At 46.5% G+C, this 12,046-nt stretch overlaps 1 protein-coding gene across 2 annotated transcripts in view; it reads left to right on the top strand.

The window, feature by feature from the left end:
• The window catches only part of osbpl5 (oxysterol binding protein-like 5), a 42,216-nt gene that overhangs the window by 14,400 nt on the left and 15,770 nt on the right, over positions 1–12,046 (top strand). For both annotated transcript variants that reach the window (XM_060060156.1, XM_060060157.1), the window contains exons 3-5: positions 10,928–11,083; positions 11,529–11,602; positions 11,885–11,965. In XM_060060156.1, the coding sequence (XP_059916139.1) occupies positions 10,948–11,083; positions 11,529–11,602; positions 11,885–11,965 (291 nt within the window). In that variant the 5' untranslated portion in view covers positions 10,928–10,947. The remainder of the gene's footprint in view (positions 1–10,927; positions 11,084–11,528; positions 11,603–11,884; positions 11,966–12,046) is intronic.

Here is a 12,046-nt window from a genome sequence, read left to right as displayed (position 1 = left end):
GTTTGATAGAAAAAACGATGATAGAGAAAGCTAGTTTCAATTTCATGTTGACTTTAAGGGCGGGGCCCAGGAATGAGTGCCATGCATTAATTAAACTTGTTTGACTAGGGTGAGGTCATATGTTTACTTTGAACGGTAGCTATACTAATATTAACGGATATGGTAAATACAAAATTCTCTTGTTATTGTTAACCAACCTGAGAGTTAAACTCAGCAGAGTAAGCTAATTTTACATTGTTTATTCCTTTTTCTTGTTATAAAATAAGTCTATTGGATTCATTATGGTTCATTATGGTATAATTGTCACAATTTAAACGCCAATTCAGTAACTAGGTTTCAGAAGGAAGTTGAGTGGACGATATGCCAAAACCATCCATAACATTTGACGAGAACGTCAAGTACGCTTTATTACCGCGGGCCATTATTGTAATAATTGTTGTAATTATTTTTCATTACATTATTATGATGCACATTTGAAGGATTTGCCTGGTGGAATTGTGGACTACAGCCTAAAGCCGCGAATATTCTACGAAATGCTGTTTGACTATATTGTTTGACAAGAAAACCACAGCTGGCTGTTGAGCAGAGACTGTAGGTCTGTAGGGAAAGCTGTTGAGAGATTTTGAGAGATGAGCAATACACTTGTTGCACAGAGACTAACTAAAATGGAAAAAAACCACTGGGGACAAAATTAATCAAATTGCTTCTCGTTAGCTGTATTCCTGACATTCACAGCCTGTACAGTTTGTAACCTTTCAGACCACCATAATAACCTTCATCAGTTCATCCCCATTCACTCAGTCACAGCCAGAGAGTCCCATTAGTGTCTCTCACAGTCATTCTCTCGTTTGGTCACTCTCAATCTGTCTGTGTTATTATTAACCTCATTCCTGCTCTACAATAGGTGCCTTGCCATTACGTAACTTGGTTTTTGCAGAGACATCAAAAAGACCTACATTTGCATAGTCCTTGTCTATAATTCAGCATGCTTTGAACCATATTGGCATATATATTTTATTTTGACATACCCTTAATGCGAAGTTTAAGATATGATGGCCGAGCAACGGCATTCAAACCATTGCGGTGCCGTATTAAGGCCCTGATCAATCTTTTTCTTTTCTCTCTGGAAAGAATTCCATTTAAGAACAACATTTTCAACTTTATTCAAAGGTGCTCTTAAACAACGAGGTCAAGGTGTTGAAAGAGCAGCTGAGGATAGTTTGGAGAATACAGCCCTTAAAAGGGTATTTTCCTCACCTTTATTTGCGTGCTTCTTTTTATTCACTCACGCACTTTTACCCGTATTAAGTCCATTGTGTTACAGCCAACACAGATATTTTGGCTCCATTTTATTATTCTAATGCCCAGTAAGAGGTGAAAAGGCCTGCTCATCTTAGGTTTTATCAGGTCCTGGGCATTGTTTATGTGTTTGCGTTCTTTTACTTACTCTTCCTATTGGCTCCACGGATGTCCTTGTACAAATACAATGCAGTGCTGTAAAAGAAATGTCTGTGTTCACCTACCTCTCTTGTTACCTTAGGTTTAATGATAACTTGGGTGTTTATCCCTGACCCGGCCTTTGTGATCATTGGGTGAAGGTTAGATTGCCATCTAAACCTCATCATGACCCCGTAGTCAACGTGTTGTTGGAACCCATGAACTAAACACACAGACCAGTGGCCAATGTTTATAGATATAATCATTATGAGGTCCTTATTATTGAAGGGGGGGGGTCAAGGGAAGAGGGAGGAAGACGGGTACCCGGGTGTCAGGAGTCACTTCTGACATCACTGCTTGTGGCCTGCCAATGCCATCACTCATCACGGCTGTCATCACCGCTCATCATAGTATCATAGAGATACTAATGGGAAGCATTTCATGGTCAAGGTTAGGAGAGGGCTTGGACGCGTGTGCACGTGAAGGCCCTGTATACTTAGAACAAGTTGTACCGTGTGCGGGACGGGTTGTTTGTTTGTGTACCGGTCGATCTTGAACAGGAGCACTATGCAATCGTCAATAGTTTACAAATAACAAGTATTTACCGATAGCAGCTATGTTTTGGTATGATAAACTGAGATAAACTGAGGACCGAATGTTTGAATTCATACATGAAAGTGCTTTTTGAGATATTCAATGAACCTCACCTCAGGGTGTGACAGGGTCAGATGAGTACAGTGTATGGGAAACAGTTTAGGACGTCATCTTGGGGTAGTCTCTTTGGCTGAGGGATATTTTTTTGTAGAGTGGTGGTGCAGGGAGAGTGCTGGGGTCAATGTTCATGGTGGCTGAACAGGAACACAGAGGGAGAGGGATGCACTTAATGTGGAAAAAGGAGTGTGCCACAAAACGAGGGCCATCGTAACCACGGTAGGGTTTCCATTTTGACCCAGCCCTGGTTTCAGGGCGTTTCCTTATTCCTCCTCAAAGTACAACCAGACATAAGATCAAACAAGCGTCCCCTCCATCTCCCCTGCCGTACTGTAGCCAGAATTAGCCCTCTTAATTAGTGGCTACAGTAGACCTGCTTTCATCTCACGCTTCAGGGACAGTGAGAGATACCTGCCTGGCTGTCTCCCCTGAAATGACTCCACTACATGTTTCTAGACGTGGGGTGCTTTAGAGCGTACTTTGAAATGGGCGGTTCGGTCGTGGTAATTACAGGGCCGAACATGAAGGGCATTTCGGACATGGGCAGGCTATTTACAGTCCAGGGTATGAGCCAGACCTATACGGGGGAAACCGCTGGGGATAAGCCTCCAAGAACCGAACGTCAGAGCATCAGAACCCTGCATCCACACGCCCACACACACAGGTCCTTCCGATGAGTGTGTAAGACAGCCACACACTAGCATGGTAAAGGAGATGCAGCGTTTTAATTGGCCGGTGGCTTTACAGCGCACGTTGTCTGACATTGAGATTTCTGTGTGTGTGTGTGTGTGTGTGTGTGTGTGTGTGTGTGTGTGTGTGTGTGTGTGTGTGTGTGTGTGTGTGTGTGTGTGTGTGTGTGTGTGTGTGTGTGTGTGTGTGTGTGGTAGACAGTCTGCCTTGGTCCTGATGTGAATTAATAACAGGCCATTACAGCAGTCACGTGCACGCTGCGTGCACACACACCACCGTGCACTCTGTGGGGGGGATGGGTTGTGACGGTTTCCGCTCTGTTAATTTTCCTGACATGCTATCAACCAGCATCCACTCTCATATTGGCCGGGTGCGTGTCTGCTTTTGCCACAGTAACAGCCCACCTGTCTGCGTGGTGGGCTGGGTTTAAGCCTAACTCGGTTCTGTCCTGAGATGCAAAGTAAATACAGGTAGCCAAACAACCACACGTGAATGAAGAAGTATGAAATATTTATTTTTCTTGCCCCCCCCCCCCCCTTACCATTTCAGAACAAACGGTTTCTAATGTATGAGAGTAGGCCTACTTCCAACTATCAAAAGCCAAGGTGGTTTGAACATTGTGCGACGTTTTGAATAAATTTCACGCGTGGACTAGTGCTATTTACCCGGTGATAAATAGAACACACTATTGTGGGCCACGGATCGCCATCAAAAGAAACACATTGCAACCTGCTTTATTCATGTTAACACAATGCTTAACACCTTGTTGTTGGAAGGTAGAGCTTGGTGTGTTTTGGTCTTGTTTGAACATTGAAATAGCTGCTAAATACAAGACCCGACAGCTTGGGGGGTTATTGGCTTGTGTGTCCTCAAACTGGACCACAGCAATCGTGGTGCTACTTGAATATTCAAATAATGTTTGAATATCCTTCTGAAAAACTCATCAACTAGCCTAGTCATCCAATATTTGGCCACTCTGATGATTACTGCCGTTTGCTCAACTCGAATGTTGACGTGAAGCGTCTCTAGTGCCATGAATTTTTTTTCACCGGGATATTTGGACGAAATGTATTAGGGATCGACCGATACCGATTTTTTAGGGCCGATGCGATACCGATATTTTTTCATCAGCCTTAGCCGATACGCCGATACCGATTTTCTTGAGCCGATTATTATTATTATTAGTATTTTTATTATTAGAACATTTATTGAACTTCAATTAAAAAAAAACAATACTTAACAAATAGTAAAAACAGGTGAAGTAGAACAAGTAAGAACAAGTAGATGAACAATATTTAACAAATATTAAAAACAGGTGAGGTAGAACAAGTAAAAAAAAATAAAAATAAAAAAAAAAATATCGGCGAAAATCAGCCACGTATCGGCCGATACGATACACGTAAAAACCGCGAATATCGGCCGATAATATCGGCCGACCGATATATCGGTCGATCCCTAAAATGTATCCTAGCTTTCTACCTTCATTTGCAAAATATGCAAAGACATTTATATTTTTGCGTTTACATTTTGTACTTAAAAAACTAAAACAAATCATTGCAATACTGAATTGAGATTAGAATACCTACCTAATGAATGTTACAAATATATGAATAATCAAATTTGAGGCTCAGCCCTAGACAGAATTGGATTAATGAAGTGACATGGACCTAATTTAGCTTCAGAACTTCAGACAGTGAATTGGGTCTTTATTTATTCAATTATGCCAATATAAATTCAATATACACCTTCTCCAATTTCTTTTTTGAAAACAAAAAACAAAGCCACACTTTCCTCGGCTAATATTTGCTAACCAGGCGTTGTTGTGAGGCCGCCTCCTAGGATGCTTGGGGACTGCGTGCACCAGCCCGACCAGTTGAGCGAACTAACAGTGTACAGGTTTCAGCATGTCCTCATGTTGCTGTGCTGGAGCCTCTTCCCACTGTGGGCCTCTGCTCTCATGTGGTCTAATGATTAATAAGAAAACAAGTCCTCACACACGGTAACCGTATCCAACTCTGGGCTTGTTTCTGTCCACCGCCGGTAGTCCAAGGTTACTATAGGGCAGTAGTGGTTTTGCGCTATTGAGCGGCCCTATCTGCTGTTATCTCGAGGGTAGTTAGTACTTGGTGAGTCCGTATCATTGGCTAAATATTAGCTTAGCGTCGATGTGGCAAAGCATTGGTGAATGGAGTTAATGATCTCCTAGCTAGACAGGAGTGGGGACAGTGTACACATTTTAGAGAGGGAAGGAGTGGCGAGAGTTCACCTCCGCCACCAGAACATTGTTTGTTTCGATGTAAAGAACGTTGAGGATGTTTTAACTTCATGCACACCTGAGATAAATTATAATTCAGCGATGCAAATAAACGCTAACCGGGAAGTCGCATGTGGGGGGTGGATCCCCTCCTTGTTAGTAGGCAGGAGACTTTCTGAATTCAAATCTCGGTATCAGTGTTCTGGCCACTGTTAACTTGCTGTGCAACTGTCAGCCCAACTAGCGTAATCTGATTGGCTGGCTGGCAGCAGTGGGCGGGGCTTTGGGCGTGTTGAGAGCAGGATTTTTCTAAACAAAGAGCGAGGTAAATTACTGGCCAGCATTTTTTTCTAATGTATCGGTAACGTGAATTATAGAATTGGATTTTATTGATAACATTATTCAAATCACTATGATCTGGATTTACTCCATCTATGCCCTGGTCATTTTGAGGTAAGAGCTAGTTGAAATGTGACATGTAGTGACTTTAATGCCTAATATCATTGATGTTTTATACAAAGTGAACCAACTGCTTTAGCCATTTTCGTTTTTTGCATCCAGCAATGGCGCAGCGCCTCCGCTGGATTATCAGCGCCACTGCATTAATATTATAAAAAAACATGTAATGTATGTCATAGGTGCCTCCCAGAAATATTGTAAAACAATACTGATCGCAAAATCATGTTCTGCTACAGAAGAGTGAAACGAGCCGGGCAACAATACTGTAGGTGGCCCTGGCTCACGAATGGCTTGAGAGGGAAGAAAAAATGGGATAAAGTAACAAACGTGACTTAATAATAGAACGTTTCTTGCTTATTTGTTAGTGTAGAGCAGAAGCAACAGTATTATGAAACCATGACGATGGGATAGATACAAAATGCAGGCTGAAAACTGCATTTGTGCTTACATCGATGCCCCAGAAATGTTGCTTGCACACACGCTTTCTGGTTTCATTATATTGTTATTATACTTAAGTGTGAGAGCAGTTCTGTTGGAGTGCAACAGAGCCCTACAGGAATCAGTGATCACACTGAAACCTCTCTGCACACGCGCACATCAGCAACGTGCATATTATCGCCATGCACACGCACATGAGCATCGTGCACGTGCACATCAGCAACGTTCACATTATTGCCATGCACATCAGCACCGTGCACGTTAACACTGTGCACGTGCACATCATCACCATACAAACACTCATCAGTAGCGTACGCATCAGCACAGTGCACATTATCACAAGAGCCCACCTTGGTCCTAGGCCTGCACGATTCGGGGAAAAACATGAATCACGATATTTTAGCTTAGAATTTATACCACGATTCTCTGCCACGATTTTTTTTCTCACAAAATGTAATTTTTAAAGCACACATGAACCATGACCAAAAAAAAATTGCAGTGCCAAACATATTTTTTTGGCTCCTCTAGCACGTTGTGTTTCATATGGCCCTTTATAATTGATTAAAGTGCAGTATCAAAAACGGAATGGTTTATTTTGTACGTATAGCAGCAGATTGTCTTTAATTACTGTCCTTTTATAACTAATGAACCAACTCCACACACCTGTAAATGAAGGGTTTAAAAAAAATAAAAAAAATTGAAAATATATTAATTTAAATGTAATAATTAAATCCACAGAGGTGTGAATCGAGACCGCGATTTTATAACGATTTATGGTGCAGGCCTCCCCGGCCCCACTGCTGGAGGAACACGAAGGGGCCTGAACACTGCAGCCTTTGAACTGCTAGGGCTATTCTCTATCGGAAGGTCCCACTGGGCCTTGTGTTCCCCCCATCGAGTTCCACCTCCTCTGTTACGTACGTGGCCCTTCTACTGTTACTCCGGCAAATGTCGGGGCCAAAAGCCCAGCCAGCAATCAGAACCAGAAACCTCTGTTCCAAAAAAAGCACCTCTGTATTTTTTGATTGAGGACAGATAAAACCTGCCTTTTAGGGTGTCAACAGGAGATTGTTGGGCCCAAAACGGACACCGTATTATTTTTAGCATACAAGGGTGTGTGACCATAACCTTTCATATGCATTCGTTTTGTGTGTGCATCATATTTATAACTACAGAGGGAATTAATGAAGATTAACTCTGTACCAAGGTTCCTGTTTCCCCGTACACAGTTCTTGTTGTCCGGTAACACAATGAACACATGACTAAATACATCAGCCATGAAGCTACTTCTGGTTCCTATCTATCCAAATTTAAATTCGACAATCACCCATTTTCATTGACTATCTTAGTTGGGAGCAGCAATGCAAACAACGACACAGGCTCAGAACCTTCCCTACACTCACAATTCTGCTGATCTGCTGTCCGTATGAATCACATTGTTTTCAGCAGATTATAGTAAATGTGCAGCACAACATATCCACACTTGTATGCATACTTGCCATGCTTGAATATGGTGGCCTTACCACTTCTAATGTGTATTTTATGTAATGATGATCAGGGACAATACATGAAGCTATAGGATTTAAATATGGCTATGTGGATATTATACAAGTATAAGTGTGTGCATCGAATGTGCATTACTTCCAACTTTTCTGGCCAGCTTTTGCACGTGAATTCGAACCACAGCCGCATGGAGATGAAGTTGGGGAGGAGCAGTTCTGACCCGCCCTCTGATGCAGAGCACAGTTTCCATAGCCCAGGGCCGGTGCTCATCAGTGGCAGACCCCGATTGAACAGCGGTCGATGAGGGTCATGGTTTACCGATACTATGGCCCAGGGCTTTTCAAAAGAATGGCAGACGGCAGCAACAACTTTATGTCTTATCAGGCACTCCCTGCTTTCATTATAGCCCCACCTTTAGCCGGAGCGTTTCCTCTTACTGACCAAGAATCACCACAAAATGCCAGGTGTGTTTCTCGCATGTGTGCAGCAGGTTGTGTGTGTGTGTGTGTGTGTGTGTGTGTGTGCAGAGAGAGAGAGAGAGAGAGAGAGAGAGAGAGAGCTGGTCACAACAAGGTACAAGGTCTTGGCATTAAAAACCCTTCTCTCCATTGTTTGAAAGCTTGGCTGCTGCTTAAACTGCGATGGGGCTATTCCTATGTTTGTGTGTGCGCCTGCCTTTGCATGCGTGTGTGTGAGAGAGAGAGGTGTAACTCCATCTGAGCCTCGCAGTCCTGCACATCCCACAGCCCCCGCTGCACCGTGACGCACGCACAGACACGTACACACACACAGATGTGCATACAGACGCTGAAACACTGCACCGTATGGGCCTAAACGGAGCCGTACGCTCGGAGCACGGGGCCGGTTCAACATGCGCTTGCGCCACGCCCCGGACAATGACGCATGACCTCATAACTGCCGGCGTGTAGCTGTCGTGCGTTGTGCGGCTATTTAAAGACTCTTCGGGATCTCTTCTTTACGGAGGTGGGGGGGGGGGTCCACCTTTTCCCTCTCCCATCGCGGGCAACCTTTCAGAAAGGACAAAGGAGGAGAGGGAGCGACGAAGAAAGGAGATGAAATGATTGGGTTAGGACGGAGAAAGCAGTGGGTAGATGGAAAGGATGTGAGTCATGCAGGCAGGCCAGGGACCGGAGGACAGCGGAGCTCGGCTATGGTGAGACTGCAGGGATGGAAACATATCTGTTAATGCCCGTTGCCTCAGTGCTTATTTATAGTGAAGTCCTCCATTCTGCCCCCGTCAGACCGACAGAGCCTAACCTAAACATGTATCGCACTTTTATGACGATGGTATCTGACCCTCATGCCGACGCCGCGTAGGCCTGGCGGTGCCTGCGATGAGCCACGATCAGCTGATGATGCCGGCACATTGATATCCTAGTATCTTCTATATCCCTCCTGTGGGCGAGCACTGTAAACCCTGTACACCGCCTTCTCAGCCCTGGCCAGGGCTGAGTCTCTCGCATGCTGCAGTAGACCCCCCCCCCCATACTGAGACCCCAGAAGGTGCCGTCGGTGGGTGGGTCCAGCCCTCCACATGAAGGAGAAGGTTATGCCAGAAGCTGGAGGATGCGTAGGGCGTGCGTGGAGAGGTCTAGCCCACACTCTGCGTGGTGCTGCCTTTCTGCCCGCCGACCGGAGCTGAATGAACGGCTGGCGTTGGGCTACGCGGCGGCGCGATGGCCACAGCCCCGCGCCCCGGAGCCAAGGTCTTTACACTCCTGGCCTTATCGAGCTGGCCGGGGGCTGTGAATGAACCTATTGATCCGTCTGGACACGTTTCCCCCGACAACCCCCCCATGCTGCCCACTCAGTTAGTCATCAATGCGCTGGAGTGTGTGTGTGTGTGTGTGTGTGTGTGTGTGTGTGTGTGTGTGTGTGTGTTATACGCGAATGAAAGCTCCCGATACTTTACAATGTGAGCGTTGGCTGTACTTGTTCCGTGCAGCGTGTTTAGTGTTTGTTGACCATGCCAGATTTACGAGCACGGTGACCTGAAAAATAACGTTTTCCGTTTCCCGGCTCTCATCTGTACTGTAGATTGTCACTTACAGTTGGGGTTTTATGGGGAACACTAGTTCACTAGGCCAGTGGATGTAACTTAAGATTTGCTCTTGTTTCCTTCTTGTGATCCTCCATTAGTGAAGTCTCCTGTTGGCTGTGAATACTCTCTTTTAAAAATAAACTTCTTGACTGAGACATTTCTCACCAGTGCCGCATTCAAACCATGCCATGTTACTGCTTGAATAGGAATGTGTGAGCAATTATCTGTTGAATGCATTTCCCAGCACCTAATAATGACTCAAATGTTGCTGTTTCTTGTGAAAACGGCCTCGATGTTCGTCATAGACGCACCTCCGCTTCATGACTTCTGTTTGACCTCCATTTCATCTGCTCTTTTGCATTTGTCGTGGATGTACGTGCTATAATGCTGCATGCCTCCTCTTGGACATGAACTTTGTGACTGACAATTGTATGTCTGTGTCCGTGGCTCTGGGTGTGTGTGTGTGTGTGTGTGTGTGTGTGTGTGTGTGTGTGTGTGTGTGTGTGTGTGTGTGTGTGTGTGTGTGTGTGTGTGTGTGTGTGTCAGACTACATGTGCTGGATGGCATGTTGGTGCCCCATACAGAGTTGTGTTGTGTGGCTGACGCGTCCCTGGCACAACAGGGTTTTGATAGTCTGGGGACGCAGAGCCAACCAGGGATCGGCTTGCTTGGGGAGGCTCAAGAAGGCCATTGTTTTCTGGTCTGGTAGAGACGATCACAATTGTGTTCACACTTCAGTCACGAACATGGTGCGGTGAAAAAGACTTTCGATAACTTGGCTTGACTTTGGCTAATTGTTTTCTTCCCCCCCTTTCTGTCTGGATCCTTCTCCTTTATCTCTCCCTCTTACTGTCCCCCCTCCCTTCCTCCCTCCTCTCCTCCTACTGTCACCCCTCCCTCTCTCCCTCCTCTCCTCCTACTGCCCCCCCCCCCCTCCCTCTCTCCCTCCTCTCCTCCTACTGCCCCCCCTCCCTCCCTCTCTCCCTCCTCTCCTCCTACTGCCCCCCCCCCTCCCTCTCTCCCTCCTCTCCTCCTACTGCCCCCCCTCCCTCCCTCCCCCCTCCCTCCCTCTCTCCCTCCCTCCCTCTCTCCCTCCTCTCCTCCTACTGTCCTCCCTCCCTCCCTCTCTCCCTCCCTCCCTCTCTCCCTCCTCTCCTCCTACTGTCCTCCCTCCCTCCCTCTCTCCCTCCCTCCCTCTCTCCCTCCTCTCCTCCTACTGTCCTCCCTCCCTCCCTCTCTCCCTCCCTCCCTCTCTCCCTCCCTCCCTCTCTCCCTCCTCTCCTCCTACTGTCCCCCCTCCCTCCCTCTCTCCCTCCTCTCCTTCTACTGCCCCCCCTCCCTCCCTCTCCCCCTCCTGCCCCCCCTCCCTGCAGAGGACAGGCTGGGCGTCAGGATGAAGGAGGAGACTGTGTTCCAGCGCAGGCTTTCTCTGTGTCCCAATGCTACCTCGCCACCCAAGATTGACCCCCGCACCCTCACCCGCAACCTGTCTTACGGCGGCGACGACGATCTGTATCAGCTCAGCACAGGTAACACAGCGATGCGCTAATCCAAGACTTCAAAACAAGGGGAAGGGGTAAGGGGTAGGGGTAAGGGCAAGGGGTAAGGGGTAGAAATGGGATTGGGCCTAAGCCTGAGTCAAATAAAGACTCTTTGTTGTAACTAAGATGACGTTCGCTAAGATGCTTCCTCTGTTTTAGTTGTAGGTCGGTCAGACTGGGCAATACATTGCATGTAGCCGGTCATATGGTGTCTGTCTTGTGGTCTATTGATTCATTCTTTACTCTGGATTCATATGCAATGACAGTGTAAAGGAAGGAGGAGAGAGTCGATTGGAGTGCAGGCCGCATGCTGAGGCATCATGATGTATTCTATATATGTTTTGGCCGTAGTAAAGCTCAAACGGTTCTTTTCTTTGCCTTTTATGTGCCTCAGCTGGTTTCTCTTCTAATCAATGTTATTCCTTGATCTCAGGCAGCGAGATGGACGCCAACGGAGACTCTGTACTGAGCAGCGAGCTCAGCCCTGCCCAGTCACCGAGCAGCCAGGTTGGGACACACCTGGCTCGGCCACCCCCTCTCTCTCTCTCGCTCTCTCTCACCATTTATCATCAGTCATCCTATTTTCATCTTTTCACCCCATTATTGCACAATGCCTGGAATCCCAGATGTGTTCTTGCGAAATTGTTTTCCTTTCTCTTTCTTTTTCTCTCATCAGTCCTAACTGCGTGCCTATCTGCATGTCCGTCCCTGTAGGCTAGACATGTTGCATGTTGCACTCTGTGCTTCTCGTCGTCTCTGACATGTTCTTCCTCGTCTCCCTCCCCCCAGTCGGAGTCCCGGATGTTCAATGGTGTGGAGAAGGAGTGCCCCTCCCCCACAGAGAGACTGGCCCGGAAGGAGTCCCTCAAGGTGGGGTGCCCTCTGTCCTCGGGGTGTCACAACGAGCACAACGGTTCACCTAGCCAGCCTTCATTCTGCTCCGTTCCGTTT

The sequence above is a fragment of the Gadus macrocephalus genome, chromosome 9, assembly GCF_031168955.1.
Source record: "Gadus macrocephalus chromosome 9, ASM3116895v1".
Lineage (NCBI taxonomy): Eukaryota > Metazoa > Chordata > Actinopteri > Gadiformes > Gadidae > Gadus > Gadus macrocephalus.
This window is presented reverse-complemented; position numbering and strand designations above follow the sequence as displayed.